The sequence below is a fragment of the Leptonotus elevatus genome, chromosome 17, assembly GCF_054856555.1.
Source record: "Leptonotus elevatus isolate MCC_2025b chromosome 17, RoL_Lele_1.0, whole genome shotgun sequence".
Taxonomy (NCBI): domain Eukaryota; kingdom Metazoa; phylum Chordata; class Actinopteri; order Syngnathiformes; family Syngnathidae; genus Leptonotus; species Leptonotus elevatus.
The window spans coordinates 8,824,317-8,842,257 of NC_141255.1; the positions used below are offsets into that span (position 1 = coordinate 8,824,317).

A 17,941-nucleotide genomic window follows, 5' to 3' on the forward strand; every position below is an offset into this window, starting at 1 on the left:
TGCCTCCAGTGCTACTCACACTGGTGCATGGAAAGTGCAAATGTTTGGTGGTGGTCGGAGGGGCCGTAGGCGCACACTGGCAGCCACGCTTCCGTCAGCCTGCCCCCGGGCAGCTGTGGCTACTTAAGAGTAGCTTACCGCCACCACAGTGTGAATGTGTGAGTGCATCAATAATGTATCCATTCCTCTGTAAAGCGTCTTTGAGTGTCTAGAAAAGCGTTACATAAATCTGATGCATTATTATTGTTAAGGAAGAACCCTCGAAATGTTGCTGAACCAGTGCCTCAAACAAACACGCAACTTTTTATGCTCTATTATTTTACATCTTTCCAGTGGATAAAATCTCTGATCTGCCAGCTTTTGAATAAACCATCCCAAAGATCAGTGATTTTTCAGGAAGCAAATTTAAAATCACTATTTCCTTGAAACCCTGCTATCAAAGCAGTCCTTTAAATGACTGTTATTTAAAAAATAATTTCAAGCAGTGTCAAAGAAAACAAAAAGTTACCATATTTCACTGCCCCCCCCCCCCCAACAAAAAAACAACTGATCAATCACCGCTTCCATTGCCACACGAGCATCACATTTACAAAGAGCTTTCAATCGATTGCAATATTTAAAAAGCCACCCGGATATACAAAAGCAATTTGAAGCCACGGCTGCAAAATTAGCTTTCAGCTTTGAGTCGTGGCCACAAATTGTCTTCCACGTGACAGCTCCTGTCCTCTTGTCAGACGAGACAACCGCCGCCCTCGCCGTTTCCCGTCGCGTCTCCAATGCAACCTGGCTCGCATCAGGTGACTTTGAATGAGCCGACATCCAATTTGCAGAGGGTTCTTTATCTGAATTTAGGTTGACTGAAAAACAGCTTAACTCTAATGTCTCCTTGAAAAGTGGTCGGACCACGCCATTCAGATCCTTCACTAAGATTTTCATCCCAGGAGGGCGCAAAAAGGAGAAAAAAAGAAAAAAAGAGTGATTGTGTTAACCAATCGATGGAATGCAGTGTGACTCCATCTGCATTTTAGCTCCCATGGTTTGTTAGTTTGTTGCTTTGTCAATTGGTTTCTAATTGATCAGATCGATGGGTTAGTTGGTTACCTTTGTGTTTGTTGGTCTGTCAGTGGATTTGTATGTTGATTTGTCATTTTCCCCTTGGTTTTGCTCATCGGTTTGATTTGTACATCAGTCGGTCCATTTTGCTGGCTGGTTAGTAACATTTACTTTTTGATCGGTTTGTCTGTAGTTGTACTAGTCGTTTGGTCGCTTGGCTTCTTTCTTGATTGTTAGGATTAGTCACAGCAAATGGCGTGAGGAAAAAAATCTCACATCTTGCTTGAAGGCTACCCTATCCCCCTGCCCCACAAAAAGCAGTGCAACTAATTGAAAATGTTGAAAACGGTGTAACCTTCAGTGTAAGCGTGGCTCCTTGCATCACCAGAGGGTTGAAAATTGAATCAGGGTGGAACGAGAGACATGCTCAATATGTATGATTTAGCTACTTAGACAAATGAAATCACTGTCAGCTAGTTCTGCCAAAAGATGTTACCCGATCTTTGAGAGCACACGCACACAATTAAATTTTTTCCCCAAAATCGGCCACGGTAGCAAAAAATACGTAACCGCTGCAGCATCAAAATGAGATACATTCAAATATGTATCCCCAAGCGCAGAATCACCTCTATCAAGTTTGTGTTTAACAGCCCTGTTATATGATTTCACACTTAGCTAAACTTTGTGTTATTTGTTAGCGCCGCCGGCAGTGGAAATTTGAAAAATGCTGACAGAGAGAGACTGTTCGGGGCTTTCAAGTTTTCCAAATGATGCAACTGTTGGTTTACGGAGCTTTAAAAGCGAGGGACTTAAAAAGCTTCTTGGATGTCGTCGGCTCCAAAATGTGACGGTCGATATGCATCTCGTTCAAGCAAACCCCGTCGTCTGAAATGAGTCATCTCCGACAGACACCGAAGCCTTGAAAGATTGACTGACCTTTTGTTCGCTTTTGACGCCACAGATGCTAACAGATGGGATTTCGAGTGTTCACCCATCCAATCCACCAACCATCCCCCCCCCCCCTTTCTCCATCCTGCCTATTTGGGGCCTTTACTAAACAGCATCCTCAGTGGCCCGCATCAGTCGCAATAGTAACAAAGACAAATGTGCTTTAAGTAACCATTTACTTCCCCCAAAAAGGATAGGCACATTAAGCTAAGTGGCTGATTTATAAACTCGTCCACACCGTGTTAAATACAGAAACCACAAAAAGGAAGTGAGCTAATCACCATTGTATCTCTGAAAGTTATTTTGATGCAGTACCTCTTAGCTTTGGATGCAAAAGCAACTTCATACCTTACCAAGTAAATCTATGGATCAGATCATGTGCCAAAATGTTTTAACTAAGAACCAAGACCAAGACTTTTTAAGGATACCCTAATAAGGACTTTCATCTGACCAATTGCATTTTTCAGGACCGCTTTTAGAGTACAATGCTGACTCATGATCACTCTGGACGACTACAGTTTTTACAGTCCAGACCTCATCACGGGGAAGTCCATATCGTTTCCGTTCACTTAGCTACATTTTTAATGAGGTGTTGTGACTGTAAATGCCGTAAGGTTTGGAGAAAGCTGCGAGAAACCTATGCTAATCGCAATTAGTGTGTCACAAATGGATCTGCGGAATCCTTTCACTGATATCTACAGCATCGTTGTTATGATATTAATCATGTCTTATCATATCACTGTCATTCTCTGCAACCTCTGCAACAAAATGGTCTCTGCTTAAATTGAGAGCACATTTCTGCCTCCTAAAGTACTCAAGTTGATTTATGTAAATCAATGCCTCTTAGCTCCCATGGCTATTCTTGAGGGATAGAGGGGTGGGGGGGGGGGGGGGGGGTCCAGATAAGAGGTGGCAATGTTAACAACTCCTGCACTGCCCCCTTTTGACTGTACAGAGGTTTGCACTTGGTTTGTCAAGCTCAAAACCTGTGGGGATAGAAAGAACCCAAACCTCTTAGCACCACTCAAACCTCGTACCCTAACCGCGGCATATACTAAAAATAACACTTGATAAAGCCCACAGGGCTACTTACACAAAAAAGGAAATTTGGGGGCGGGGGGGGTTGGGGGGTGATGGTTGCAATACTCACATCCCCATACCTGGGATGCCTCTGACTAACGACAATGACTACTTCTATTAATAATAATAGTACTCAAACAAAGCTGAAAAGTTAGGTGCAGCTTTCTTCTCATCTTTTTATTTAAAACACTTTAATGCACTTTTTCCAATAACGTCTGTTAACAATAGCGCAAGAGCACTTCCGGTTGAGAGAAAAGTGATTGCCGACTGCTGAATGAAAATTTTGTTCATCAGGTGTGCAGAAGGAACTCACGGGTACGGGACTATAACATGTTAGATGGGTTGTCTGAGTGGTTTAGTAAAACATGAAGGCTCGCCTGCGAGCAGACGAAAGCACGCTTTCCATTTCGCTGTCAAAAGAGCATGTTTGTGCCATTTATTAGCTCGTCCCCTCAACGGTCATGCTAACTATGTTTGACTTTCTAAATCAATATTAGCTGCTGATTGATTGATAGACTTGACAACGACCTTGTCTTTAGCCTACACAAAATACACCAACAAAGCAAGTACGGCATTTGTGTTGGCAGGATCTGCTCTATTGCGATTCCTTCACAGCCATTCTCTCCATGCCGACGTTGCCACATTGGCTTTTTGCCATGGATTGCGTTTCATGTCGTCCTCAGACGCGCCGGGACAAACGCCGGATGAGCGACTAAGAAAACAATTCCCCTGTTGTCGTGCGCTTCCTCTCTATGTGTGTGTCTATTCTCTTGACACCATTTCTGCACACACAATGTCACACATAAAAAAATAATTTAAAAAAAGCCTCTTCACGTTGCGCTGTTGGCATCAGCCTGTCTAAATTGTCCGAGGAGGCAGCGGTGCGTGAAATTGAGTTCAGAACTGTACGTCGTGCAAGAAGGCTACACACAAAGAGCACTTGTTTTGCGCATTCAACCATATTGCGGCGGCGGTAGCTTGGCGAGGAAGAATTGCTTCAAGATGCTCGGGAGGCAGAAATTACAATTGGATGCAAAAAAGGTTCAAAGCAAGGGTATCAAGCGTGGTTTTTTTCACAGGCCACACCGTAGTTACGGCTACTGTCGGGGAGGCAGGTTATAACTGGTGAAACGGCATACATGTATAGTCTTCGCTGAGGTGTGTGCCAAAAACCACGGTTTGGTTGGATCTGGGTTCTTTGGTCAGTGCAGCGAGGGAACCAAATTTCTTATCTTTCAGTGTAAACAAGGACAGATTTAATGACGTTAAATTAAACAACAGCTTAAAACTTTTTCGAAAAGTGCAAATCAATAGTTTGTCAGAAGACGAATGCGACGGTTACAATCTGAACACTGAATTGGCATTCGATAAAACACTTAACAATGAGATTTGGCATTGTTGTGGATAACCCTTTTATAAGCCACCGGGACTTTATGCTTAACATTACACTGCACTCAAATATAGGAAATTGAAGCAGCTAATTCAATGAAAATATATTGCACATCAATCTTAAATATGAATGGGTCATAAATGAAAGTTGTTAAAGAAAAAAAATACTAACATTCAACTTAAAGTGAAATACAACTGAATTGATTCATTCACGTACCACTAGAGGGAGCACACACAGCACAAGTGGAAACACTCCAAGGGGTCGATACAAAATTGGTCATTTGCAAAAAGTGATTGATTCGGAACTTTTGAGCCGTTCTCCTGAGATCCAATCAACGCTATTACACGACGCATCGTCCTCTCTTGCTCCCCTGTGATGAATGTGTTGCTTCTGGATGATGTATGTCTCTAGATTGTCGGGGGATAACTGCTGTTTTGAGTAATAGTCTCACTCCTGGCAAAACTGAACAATGCTTCTTTATGTGAATGTGATCGATCGATGTGTTCGGTTGTGGTTTTCGATGCCGCTTGCTTTCCAGACTGTTTTTTTTCTAACTGTGTAAAAACTTAAAGAAAGCAAGAGCAGGTTTTGGTCAAAATTTAAGATATCACTCTGAATAAAAACTGCAAGGCAGGTAAAGTACAGGTTTTTGTTAAGGACGAAGATGTAGTTTTTGTCACCGTTTAAAACGTTTTCAACACCGATTTATTTTCTACCTAAAACGAGTCCCAACAAACAGAGTTTTTTTATTAACAACCCTTTTATTCTGTTGATCATGTCAAACCTAAAAGTTGTCAACAACTTCCTCATATAAACTAAAAAGGGTGTTACTATTAAAACGTATGTTTTTGTCAACAACAAGGTTAGCATATTTGCGTAGAAACTGAAAGTGATATTAAAGCAAAAGCTAAACAACCACACCTTGATATTGTTCCTACAATATCGAGGTGTTAAAGCATAAAGGAGGGGGAGGAGCTAGTACCCAATGCTAAAAGAAAACCTGAAAGGGGTTCAGGTCCAGTGAGCAGGTCCATTCTCATCACAAAGTATTTTGGTAATGGGCCAAGACATGTGGAATATAAAACACATTCACCAGTAAGCAGGTATGACATTTCAATGGGCGCCTTTATTAAGTCTTCCGGCGGGCGCTAATGTGTCGGAAATGAATGTGACATTCCCGACGCCAAAGACTTCTCTGATGACTCCCGGTGGTTATAATTGATGAAGGGTTAATGAATAGAGAGGGGTACAAACTTGTGTTTACAATTTTGATTGACAAGGCAGAGCATTATGTGCTTCTAATAGCTGTAATGGGCACAATTGGATACTAAAGTGTGGCATCTAACCGCGGGGGAGGTCGCTAAAGAAGATGAATGCCTTCTCCTTCGTCTTGCCTCGACTTCCCCAGTTGAGTTTTAGCCAACACTTGCGGCTCCGCTGCCACCCCCTGCCCCCACAATCGTTTCTCGCTAAGCGCCACTGCTTCACGGATACTCCCCGGAGAGCGGCATTGAAGCGGTCGCCGCGTAACCGTGGCAACGCGCCCTTAGCATAAGCCCATTTGCAGAAGCAGACACTTGCACATTAATCTGGTGCACTGTGCCAGAGATGATTCCAAGCCAAACACAATTCAGGGCAATCATGGGTAAGGGTTTATTATTATTTGATTTGTAACCTTATTCCTAACCATACTTGAATCCTAACACACACCCTAAAAGACAAAACCCCAAGACCCTACCTTGAGCATCCTAAAGACGAACCCCTCACCTAACCCACATATCTAACCCCAAGACCTTACTCAGATCCTAAACCCTCACCAAACTCTAAACCCCAAAAGCCACTGACTCATTCCTAACTTAGCCATAACCCTAATTGAAAACCTCTCCATCCTTGACATGCAATTACATAGATTTCCTTTATGGAAATTTCCTTTAAGGAATTGCGTATGCTTCCTTTTAGATAGAACTTGCTCAAACTCAGCTCATATAACTTCCAAACAGGATGAGTATTATCGGCCCTGCAGTCCATCATCTCACCCAGCCTGAGCTCCGTGACGCAACATTACTCCTGCACCTAATCAGTCCCCCCCCCCCCAATAGGCTGAGGTTAATGTTATCAATATTGGACCCTAGCCAAAAATATATTATGGTTGACAAACGATGGATCATTCGCTTCTTGGACGTCAACTTTCAAAGTGACTCATCACTTTCATGTGACCTTTAACTGCACGGCGAACACCTCTAATTGTTGAGTCTTGCGGCAAATTTGCCGGGTTGATTAATGCGCGAGTCCCTTTGGCTCACCGTGATTAATTCTGCAGAAATTGTTGTAAGTGCGGCAAACTATTTAGCCCCTGACAAATAGTTCATTTAACAAGCTCATTAACGCCATTCGTGCCGCAGATTAATTTGACGCTGACATTTCTGTTTATCGCCATTGCACCAAGCGCTTGCTTGTAATTGTGAGCTACGCCAACACTGTTGTGAGTGTCTAAGCAAACTTCGACTATTCTCAGGCCGAGTCGTTCCCTGTGACACATGTTCTTACATATACGTACGTATCTGGGAAGGACATTCTAACAGACCCCAAAAAGTCTACGTCGGACACTTTAATAGTCACTGGGTACGATATGTCCTTCAGGTTGTACAATTTAAAATTGGATCAAAAATAGCCAGGTATAATATTCACAAAAACATCCCACTGTCAATATAACTCAGGAGAAGCAAGTCTAAACCTAACACCAACTCGAACATTTTAACAACATCCTCTAACACTACATTTTTGCCATAGTCTAACCTTAACCCCAAAGCCCAAATCCAACCCTAAAATTGTAACGGCAAAGAAATCAGTAACTGGTAATTCTTCACCACCTCTAAGCCAAACTAAAATCCTACCACCAAACCCCGAGTCCCACAGTCTAAACCTATTACTTAAACCTTAAAGACCCTGTAAAGTTAATTCAGAGTTTTGTTCCTAAATGCGGGCTTTTGTCATGTTGCCACCACACAGTAAGTGGAATTTGATACAATACGTTGCTATTTCATTCGATGACGCCAATTCGATTGCACGAGCTCATCTGTCCTGCCTGTCGTCGTTCGCTATCCTCCAACAACATTTTCCGTCACTTGCTGCTCGGCGGAATTTTAACGCGCCATTTCAATGCACATATTGCGGAGGGATAGAGCTCATTCCTCAAGAAAAGAACCAACACTTGCTTTGCTTGGACTCTGTTGCAGGATTTAATTAAAAGCAGCAAGCAAGTGGTCGTGGACTTCGATAAGAAAAACAGCAGCCGGCACAAAATGAAATGTGGCCACTGAGTCATCGAGTTATTTATTGCCTGTCAGCCACAGTCATTAGTTACAATCCGTATCATGCTGTGGAAAAATAACAGACAGGAAATTTAAAGAGAAAATAATATTTTTTTTAAACCTATAAAAACACAGTATATAAAAATATATACATGCTATAGACATAGCAATAATTTATATGAAAATAATTATCAAATTATTCAACAACTATTTTGAGAACAGTTGGACAACGTTGAACTTAAAATTGTCCAAATCCTCAGAATCTCACCCTCTCAACAGTAAATATTCTCCAATTTGTTGTCTTCCATGAAAGCAGGCTGAATAACTTTGTTGAATCAAAAAAAAAAAAGATGATAATATTACTAATTAAATTGACAAACATCTGCTTTTACTTTGGAAAACGCTTCTTTTTTTGCCAAATGCTATGGACCAAATAGGTCTATTCACTGATTAACTCGAAAATATTGGACAGATGAATTGATAATTAGTGAAGTTGGTACTCTAGTTTGAATGCAATGTGTACCGTTTAAAGAATCTTTATGCAGTCTGCCACTTTTTTTTTTACTCGCGACTGCCACCTCTGGCCCAAAGCATAACTGCAGCATCTGTGTCAGGCTCGTTCATGGTGCACGATCTTAAAGCAACAGCCACAGTTGACAAACGAAGACATAACTTGAAATGAGGTAAGAAAAAGTCTAATAGTAATAACCTCATTGGTTCCATAAACCATGAAACCATTTAGAAATGTATGGTAAAAACATATTAGAAAGGGAACACATACCCAAGCATGAATGAAATGCGTCCGTAAAAGCGGCGTATGGATGGTGGAGCAACACTGTCATCTAGTGCACATGGAGAAAAACACACTTGACACTGGCTTTGATTTGAGAACGGTATTCATGTATTTACAAAACAAAACAAAATGGCAGTTGTGACATTTGACCTTTCTAAGGCACTTTTTTGTGACTGGCCTTCATTAGGGCCTTGATGGCGCGAGCCCTCATCTCCAGCTCCAGAAGCTCCCGCTGCTGAACCGACGGCTGACACTGAGCGGCGGCGGCCCGCTGTTGGACGGCGGCAGCCGCCTCGTCCGCCGGCGCCAGAATCTCGCTGACACTTCGGTCTATGTCACTTTGGATGTCCTTCTTGGCCTCTGCGGGTTTCGGCCGTTCACACTCGCTGTCCGCAGTCTTCACCGGCGCCTCCTCTTTTGGGGCGTCGATGTCGCTGTCGCCGGCGTTTATACTGAGAACGTCGCTGTCCTCACTCGAGACGCCCTCTGTAAAGAAAGACGCAAATGTTCTCAATAGGGTTTAAGTCAAAACATTGCACTAAAACAAGCAAACAACTAAAACGTAAGTAATGATTAAATATCACTGTGCAAGTAGTTCTCTTAGAAGCCTATACTTAATTTGAAGATGGAACATTGCATTGTTGTACATTAACACCACGGGGGGGGAGATAAAATCTATAGCAGTATACGGAGTCATGATCATGCAGTGGATATAAAAAGTCTACATACCCCTGTTTAAATGCCAGATTTTTTTCTGATAGAAAACAATCATTTCAAACCAATTTCCACTATTATAACCTATAAACTCCACAAACCAAATTGAAAAACAAATTAAAATGTCAGACAAACAACAGACCTGCAATGGGGCTTTCACATTCAAACTCATGTTGAGTCAGCACAAACCCGCTGCCACTTCAAGTGCTTCTGATGAACCTCAAATAAAGCTGATGAGAGATTTTCTGGTAGGCTTTTCCAAACATTTTTCTTTGGTTTCTCGCAAAACTCTAGTAGTGGCCCATACTAGTGATAAGTAAGTATGAAAATTATTCAAGTTGTTTATTTCCGCTTCCCCTCTGGAAAAGATTAACAATTAAAAATCACATTGATGGTGGACAAAACAAAACAAAAACCTTTGAAAGATTTTTGTCTTGGGCTCCTTTTTCACATCGCAAAAACAGAGCATTTGACTCTATATCCACTGTACATTCTTAATTGTCTTAAACGCATTAAACCACACTCTCAATAAGGTTTAAGCCAGAAGATTTTTGGGCGTAAACATGTAAACAAAAAATGAAACAATGAAGACATAAGTAAAAAAAACACATTAAATCACGATACCTTAACTTTGATAGTAAGTAAAGATGTGTACGTTGACATAAATTCTTCTCTTCTCTCAGACTTGTTCTTCTTCTGGATGAGGTTGCTTCTTCTTTGCGAATGAAAATTGTGTCACGTATAAAATAAACAGCGGAAAAACAAAAACAAACCCACTGCTGTTTGCCACTTTCGAGGCATACATTTTTCCCACAGATGCCAGTTTGCATCATATGAATGGTATTTTTGTTATTATTATTATTATTTTTGCTGTTATTATTATTATTGTTATTATTGAGTACTGGGAGGATCAATGTTCATATTCTTTTTATTAGATAACTTACCTTGCTGGGGTTTGTCCATTTTTTCCAGTCCTTTGATGCTCGCTGTGGAGTCTACGCTGTCATCTTTCCTTCAACAGATGGATGACAAAAGGCTTAGTTGCCATAATAAAAACAACAACAATAAAAATAACTATCATAAATATAAAGAGTAAAAAAAAAATAATAATAATAAAAAGCCTATTTACTTTTTGTAATTATGATGTTAATAGGATAAATAAAAATTAAAGCCCCAAAACAAAGAATATAAAAATAAAAATAAATAAATTAGGGAACTTACCAATAAAAAATTTATACGAAACAATTATTAAAATCCTCGTGTAAAAAAAGATTTAGTTGCAGGTGTTATTAATGAACATAATAATAATTAATTATACTAATAAAAGTTGCAAGCAGCGTTGAGCCCTTGCTGATGGCTGATGGATGCTACTTTTATACCCATTTTCACCAGGACACACAATTGAGTGCATCTTTTTTACACGGTCAAAGGCCAGCAAAATGCAATTTAGTTGCAGGAATTATAAATTAATAAATGTGAGTAATAATAAACAAAGTCAATGATTAGAAAATGTTGGGAAATAGCTGAGGGACTCACTGGTTTTCTGAGGCCTGTTGTGCATTTTGGCTAGCATCTTCATCTTTTGTCACTTCTTCCCCTACAACACAATAAGTAATGATAATAATGCAACGGATTTATATAGCACTTTTCTGGACACAGTAAGTACAAAGTAAGAAGGAGCTCGACATGGTCTTGCTACCTGACAAGATCTGCACAAGGTTTCTCTCCGAGATTGGCTCCAGTTGCTCCCAGCACATTTTTCGGATGTCCTCTAAATTACAATCCTGCAGAACAAAGGGGTGATCTTATTATATAGCCTACACATCATTTTATGAAAATAAAAACATAGTTCGTATAGAATTTATACTAAGACGCCATACTAATATGCCAAATTATTCAACTACTGAGTAAAAGCTGTTTTAAAACAATACATAATTTCAATTTTTGGTCATTATTAAAATGCAAATAATCAAACAGTCAATCCATCATATATAAAGAAAACACATTGTATGTCAGTTATTATTGCACATTCAGTAAAAAAAATTCATATTAATACAATGGCCATGATGTAACATTCAGAGCCAAAGCCCGCATGGTATTTTCCAGCTCTTTATGGCACTGCTTGGTTCTGTCGTGTGTTTACTTGCAGGTGGTGTGCTCGTTTACCTTGAATTGCTCGGGCAGCATCCTGCGGAGCTTCTTTTCGCCCAGCACGCCGAAACATTGCTCCAGCATCTCCCTCTTGTCACCTACGTATGCGGCGATGGGCTTGAACGGCACTCCGAGGTCGAGCCCGCCTTCCTCGATGTCGCTGCCGACTCTGTCCAGGTCCTGGTCGGCGGACTCGTCCTGCAAACGACGCCAACTTGTCACAGTCAACCGTCCAACGTCGTCGCATTCCAAGATTATGCAACGGAATTTGACGTGTATACAGTTTACAGATAGTCCTCAAACGTAAAGCGTATCTTGACGTCAAGTGTGTAAAACTCTCACCATCACCACTACGTTGCTTTCGGCGCTTTTACGCTTACTGCTTCGATGTCGCTCCTCGGACGGAGGGTTTTTCCTTTTTTTCCCCCCACCATTTGATTTCTTTTTGAGCATTTTTTTAGGGAAAATATAGCAAAAATATCGGCCACGCTCTTTTCAAAAACGCCGCTTGCACAGAAGCTCGAGTGTCGCTTACTAGTGACGTCATTAACAAGTAGTTTCTTGTTCTACTGCTGTTAGTGTTCGACTGTCTTCTGCAAAATGATTCTGCTGCCCTCTAAGGGCTGTAGTCTGCCACTTCACCAATGTGGATCAATAAATGCAGTACACTACAGATTTGTATGTAGAGATAAATAATGATATGGTTGATCCACAGTTCTTGCTGTAGGCTATAGGTTTTATGTTGGATGTCCTTCCTGACACTACCCTCTGCATTTTCCCCGGGCTTGGGACCGGCACAAAGAGGAGGACACTGGCTGCCTGCTGCATTTATTATTTATTTATTTGTAAAAAAATGTTTTTATTTTTTTTATTTCTTTTTTCTGCCTACCACCAACCTTCCTCTGTCTATCTGCTTTTGTAATATGTTTCATATTACGAGTTACTTGCAATTGAAAGTCATGTTTCTTTACAATATTACCATCTGTGTAAAGTAATGAGTTACTTACATTTATATGGTTATATAAATATTTTTTTAACTGATACCTGGTCTAGTAAATAAATAATCCCATAACTGTACACCATAAATACAATTATCAACATACTCAACAAATTAATTTGCACACAAGATAAATATGAGTTTATATTTGCCAATGTGTGTTCCTCTCATCAATAACACAATGTCATTTTTTATGTATTTAAGTTCACTTTAAAAAAAAATCATTAATTTTATTTATTTGTAAAAGAAAAAAAGACATTATAAACAATATTCTTCATCGTTAAATGCAAAGAAGCAGAAAAAAGACAAATCAAGTCTTGAAGCCAAATTTGATCATTGGTCTGATAAATGAAGTATAATTGATAACTGGTCTAACAAAATGGATGGATGGATATTATTTTGTAAATGATATACTGGATGGCTTTGTAATTAATTGAACTGTAAATTTCCATAAGAAAGACCTGTAAGAGGTCAAAATAATCTAGTTAACGAGGAAATATACAAACGCACAAATAAAGTTAACAGCACACAACTAACGGTACATCATGTGTGTTTTGCAGGATGCAATAACAGCCGGATGGTATGAGTAAAAGGAACAATTTCCACATCGAGTCATGAATCAAGCGGCACACAAAAAAAGATGACATGAATGATGTGCGCGCTGGCAGCATGTGAACAGGAGAGGGCAGTGTTGAGCTTTGTGACGCATCTTGTTTTTTTGCTGAACGGCCATACTCAACACATCCTACATTTGGACATGTTGTGTATTCAGCCAAAAGCAAATCATCATGACTTTGTCTATTTGAGTAAAAGTGCAATGTACATGTTGCTGTTTTTATCATCTGTCACTGTTGTACTTTTCTGTCCCCTCCATGTGTTGATTACTGTTATAGGGCGACGGTGGATTTGGATGGTCTGAATTCCCCACCGCCAGGAGAAATTGTATAACTTGTTTATAAAATTCAAATTACATTTCATTATATTGTATTTACTATTGCTTTTATTTTCCCCCTTTGATTAACAGAGCGGCAGGAACAATTTACTCCACGTGTGTAGTTAGTGGCTGTGGAAATAGATCATTCCATTAGACAGCTCATGTTCAGGCGTCACGCTGTCGCCATCTCCTGGTCAGTATGAGAAATGCTGAAACCGACCGTTCCACATAACAAACGAGAAAATCAATGTGTATTTAAATTAGTAGGTTTTATATTTTAAAACAAAAATCGAATAACAAGTCGTTTTTCTATTTTTTATATATATTTTTTCCAAACGTAATATCCAATGACCAAAACAGACCACTTGTGATGCATTTTGTACCGCTATATTTCGTAAGCAGCCCCACCGTTTACTTTAAACGTCAACTTTTCTTTCCACGTCCTCCATGCGAGCAAATGAGTTCAACCCGTGTGCGCTTACCACTGTATATCAGTCCTGTGTTGACTTTGTTTTGGTCAGTAAGAGAATGACAGCAGCAGATTTTTAGCAACAAAGCCGCTTGCTATAAACCTTAAGTGCATAGAAAAAGGTAAATAATGAGCTTCTTATGAGCATCTTAAATCACGCCCAATCATACTGCGTGGCCTGAATCCTCAACATGAGGATGCAAAACAGGCCACTGGAGGGCAGCGCTGCAACGGATGACCCCCCCCCCCCCCCCCCCACACACACACACACACCCCACCCCAAAAGGCCTACACATTGATGGTTTTTTTCACGGTGGGGTCCTGGCAACGCTGCTGGATTCCTGGCAGCTCTTAGCCTCCGACTGCGGCTCCATAAGTCTTTGTAAATGTCAATCATGTGCCCCTCGGACGCCACGCTGGGAATGCGGGCATCACAGCGGCTTGCTCTCGACCTTGGCTGTGCCTTAAAACCTTCAAAAAATAGACACGCTATCATGTAGCCCCCACGTGAGAGTCAGGGTAGTAACGTGGCGCGACCAGGAATGGCCCAAAACTTTGCCGTACCTTCTGTTGCGATGACTACATTTTAGTGTTACTATTTTTGAAAGTTTGGGCATTTTCCTTGTTATGTCACATGTTCCCACCCTTACCCTTGTGTTGTGATGCTAGGTAGCTACATGTTAGCGTAACTATTTATGAAGGTTTAGCTCAAGTTATGTTTTCTCACCTTAACCTTTGGGTGGCTACATGGCTAATAATGTAACCATAATGGAGCCTAATTGTGACACTGACCATGTCTGCCCCCCTCCTCCACAACCCCCCCCCCCCCGGCCGTATGGACCTGCATCTCCATTTTATTGATGGTGGACCTGTCACTCAGGCCACCCGCCACCTGTCCCATGAGTGACCCTCATTATTTGGCGTGGCAATATGGCGCATAGGTAGCAGATTGCACACAAGAAGAGGTCACCTCCCTTTCAATCTCAATTGTCTGTCCTGCCGAGAGGGGGGGTCGAGTGCAGCAAACTTTTTTGCATCTGTTTTAGAGCTGAGAGATCGCAGCGTGCTCCAATTTGTGGGTGATTCTCACATCATTTAATGGAGACGCTAATACATCATAGCCCTAATTTATGCCTAATTCAAACATTAAGCCAATCCTAAACCATACATTATAGGGGTGGGAATCTTTGAATGTCTCACGGTTCGATTCCGATTTTTTGGGGTCTGCGATTCGATTCAGAATATTTTTTCGATTAAGAATGTTTTTGTTTTGTTTTTCAAAATGATTTGATTGACTGAGGGCGGCACAGTGGCACGGTGGGTGACTGGTTAGCACGTCCGCCTCCCAGTGCAAAGGTTGTGAGATCAAGTCCGGGCTTCGGCCTTCCTGGGTGGAGTTTGCATGTTCTCCCCGTGCTTGCGTGGGTTTTCTCCGGGTACTCCGGTTTCCTCCCACTTTCCAAAAACATGCATGGTGAATTGGACACTCCAAATTGTCCATGTGATTGTGAGTATGGTTGTTCGTCTCTGTGTGCCCTGCGATTGGCTGGCAACCAGTTCAGGGTGTACCCCGCCTACTGCCCGAAGCCAGCTGGGATAGGCTCCAGCAACCCCCGTGACCCTTGTGAGGACAAGCGGTACAGAAAATGGATGGATGGATTTGATTGACAATGATTTTTGCTTCAATCTATAAATGTGCAAATGATCTACTCCAGTCTGACTCGCTAATGCTAATTAGCGCGCTATTCGCGGCACTTTTATCACTCAAAAAACGGCTCCATGCTGAAAAAAATATAACTTTTATTAGAATAACTTGATCGTGACTTTTTCCTCCTACTCTCTAATGTGGCTACAACTTAACAGTGTATTAGACCGCGTTGAACCACACTGCCCCTCAGTGGCCAAACCAGGTACAACATGAATATCGCTCCAAATAAAGGCACACAGACAAAGGCAAGGCAGTATAAAATAATTTAAATAAAATAGATTTATTTGGGACATTTAAAATCGATTCTGAATCGTACTAAATGAGAATCGCGATTCTTAAGAGAATAGATTTTTTTGGGCACACCCCTAATAATTGACATGACATTTTTGTCATGTCAATAATATTTGACAGCACCTTGGCTGATGGAGTTACAATAACTGAAAAAATTCGGAATTCACTGGGGCTGCAAAAATATCACTGCGACTGTTTCGGGGATTCTGCGGCATGAAGTGAAAATCCTGCACTTAAGCTCACTGTCTCTCATCTGAGCACAGACTTCAGATTCAGTTAGACAAGCGGAGAGTTGAGGAGCGGAGCGGGGGTGCATCCAAAAGTCTGCACTTGGCCCGACTCGCGAGCTACACGGAAGGGTCGGGGCAGGCCTTTGCCAAGATGGATCTCATCTCCGAGGGCTCTCATGCGGATATTTGCTGTGTTAACCATGAACTACTAGAGATTGTCACTCAAGGACAGAATCTCGTACACTGGAACTCATTGGATGGAAAATGGCCGTATCATCATTGGCCGAAAACAAGCCAAACAAAATGTCCGTCGTTTGGCTGTTCAATCACTGTATATAAAAGTCACTGGATGATCACTCATACTCATTACTACAAATTTGTCTTTCCAATCAGTTTAGTTTCTCCGCCCTCGGTGTTTACCCAATTTGGTGCCCCCCCCACCACATGGTGGCGCAGCTGGTAGCTGTGCCGTGCCCTCACCTACCTGCTATGGCACAGCCTGCGAGGGCAGCCCATTATTCATATGGACAGGCTTTTTATGAGCCAGCAGGCTTGTTGCGGGGGCCCGAGCAGATGTGTTCGTCCGTCATTGTTAAGAGCTCCACCTGTAAATAGAGACTACACGGTGTCCCAACAATTTACTCACTCTTTGGCTGCCCATTACTCATACACGTTTCGATTTTGTTTCGGGTACAAATAATGGAAAACCTGTGATTAACATGTGACGGTTTTACGGGATCCACCACTGTGGCATACAATCATTTTGTGCTATTTTTTGGGGGGAGATAATAAAGGGAGACAAAGAATGGAATAAAAAGCGGGAAGCAGTGAACCTCGTTGTCCGGGGGGGGGGGGGGGGAAGCAGAAATCTGCAAGTAATTGACTCCCTCAAAATAGGTTGTAATTGCCTATCAATGCCACAAGATGGCAGTAAAGCAAAAGCAACACCAAATAAAGCTCCTCACGTGAACAGATTTTTGGTACCAAATTGGTACCACGATGCCTTAAGAATGCGAATTAGCAAGATTTTCGAGACATTGCTTTATTTTTCAGCCAATAATGGAGAGTAGGGGAAAAAATAGAAAAAATAAACAAACAAATACTTTAATTTGTGAATACTTAACTGCAAAAAAACGTGGGGGCGTATTCTGAGATTTTTTTTTGAAATTGCCCCTCATTAAACATTTTGATCGTATTCTTTTAATGATGACTGATAACAAAGACATTATTCTCATAAAATTACAACTTTCTTCCTCAGATTCTTTTTTTATTGTAACATTGCTGCTTTAGGATTATGATGAAAAAAGTTCTCCACTTAGACCCAAAAAGTTAAAGAAGCCCCTACTATTGATGACCTTTGACCTAATCAGGACTTAGATGGGAACACTATTTAAAGCTGGAATTGAGCATCGGCATCCTCCTGTACATAAGAACAACAAAAAGATGTTTACTACCCTTTGCTGAATCAGGGGTTACCTACTTAAGGACACACTACACATACACACACACACAAAAAAAAAAAAGAGGCTGACCTTCAAAAATTCCGCAGCCTGGCTGAATCCCTCAAAAATGATGCGCTCTCTTAATTGAGCGCACACGAAATGTATGCATCACCTGCTTTGTTGCATCCAGACGCCAATCGATCAGCGAGGGGCTTAACGGCTTCAGCCGGGGAGCACTTTTCAGAATTTTAATTCTCTCTTAACACTCTCAAGTTCTCACTCCCCAGATGGTCCTCAATAGTCCACTGGCTTCTTGAATCATCGGTCGCTCGAGCAGCGGGCACTCGACTTGTCAGTCGTTATATGCAGCGCACGACCATATTCTGAAAAAAGTCATCTGAGTGTAATCTTACTTTACGACTGAAACGCA

At 41.3% G+C, this 17,941-nt stretch overlaps 1 protein-coding gene across 2 annotated transcripts in view; it reads right to left on the reverse strand.

Moving 5' to 3' along the window:
* The window catches only part of caap1 (caspase activity and apoptosis inhibitor 1), a 29,443-nt gene extending 17,463 nt beyond the window's left edge, over window positions 1–11,980 (reverse strand). Inside the window, exons 1-6 of one of the 2 annotated variants that reach the window (XM_086058490.1) lie at window positions 11,783–11,980; window positions 11,456–11,638; window positions 10,989–11,073; window positions 10,826–10,886; window positions 10,234–10,301; window positions 8,661–9,061 (exon numbers count right to left, since the gene is read on the reverse strand). In XM_086058490.1, the coding sequence (XP_085914616.1) occupies window positions 8,730–9,061; window positions 10,234–10,301; window positions 10,826–10,886; window positions 10,989–11,073; window positions 11,456–11,638; window positions 11,783–11,893 (840 nt within the window). In that variant the 5' untranslated portion in view covers window positions 11,894–11,980 and the 3' untranslated portion in view covers window positions 8,661–8,729. Of the gene's footprint in view, window positions 1–8,660; window positions 9,062–10,233; window positions 10,302–10,825; window positions 10,887–10,988; window positions 11,074–11,455; window positions 11,639–11,782 lie in introns of those variants that run through there. The other variant, XM_086058491.1, reaches the window with a different exon arrangement.
* Between the last annotated feature and the right edge of the window lie 5,961 nt (window positions 11,981–17,941).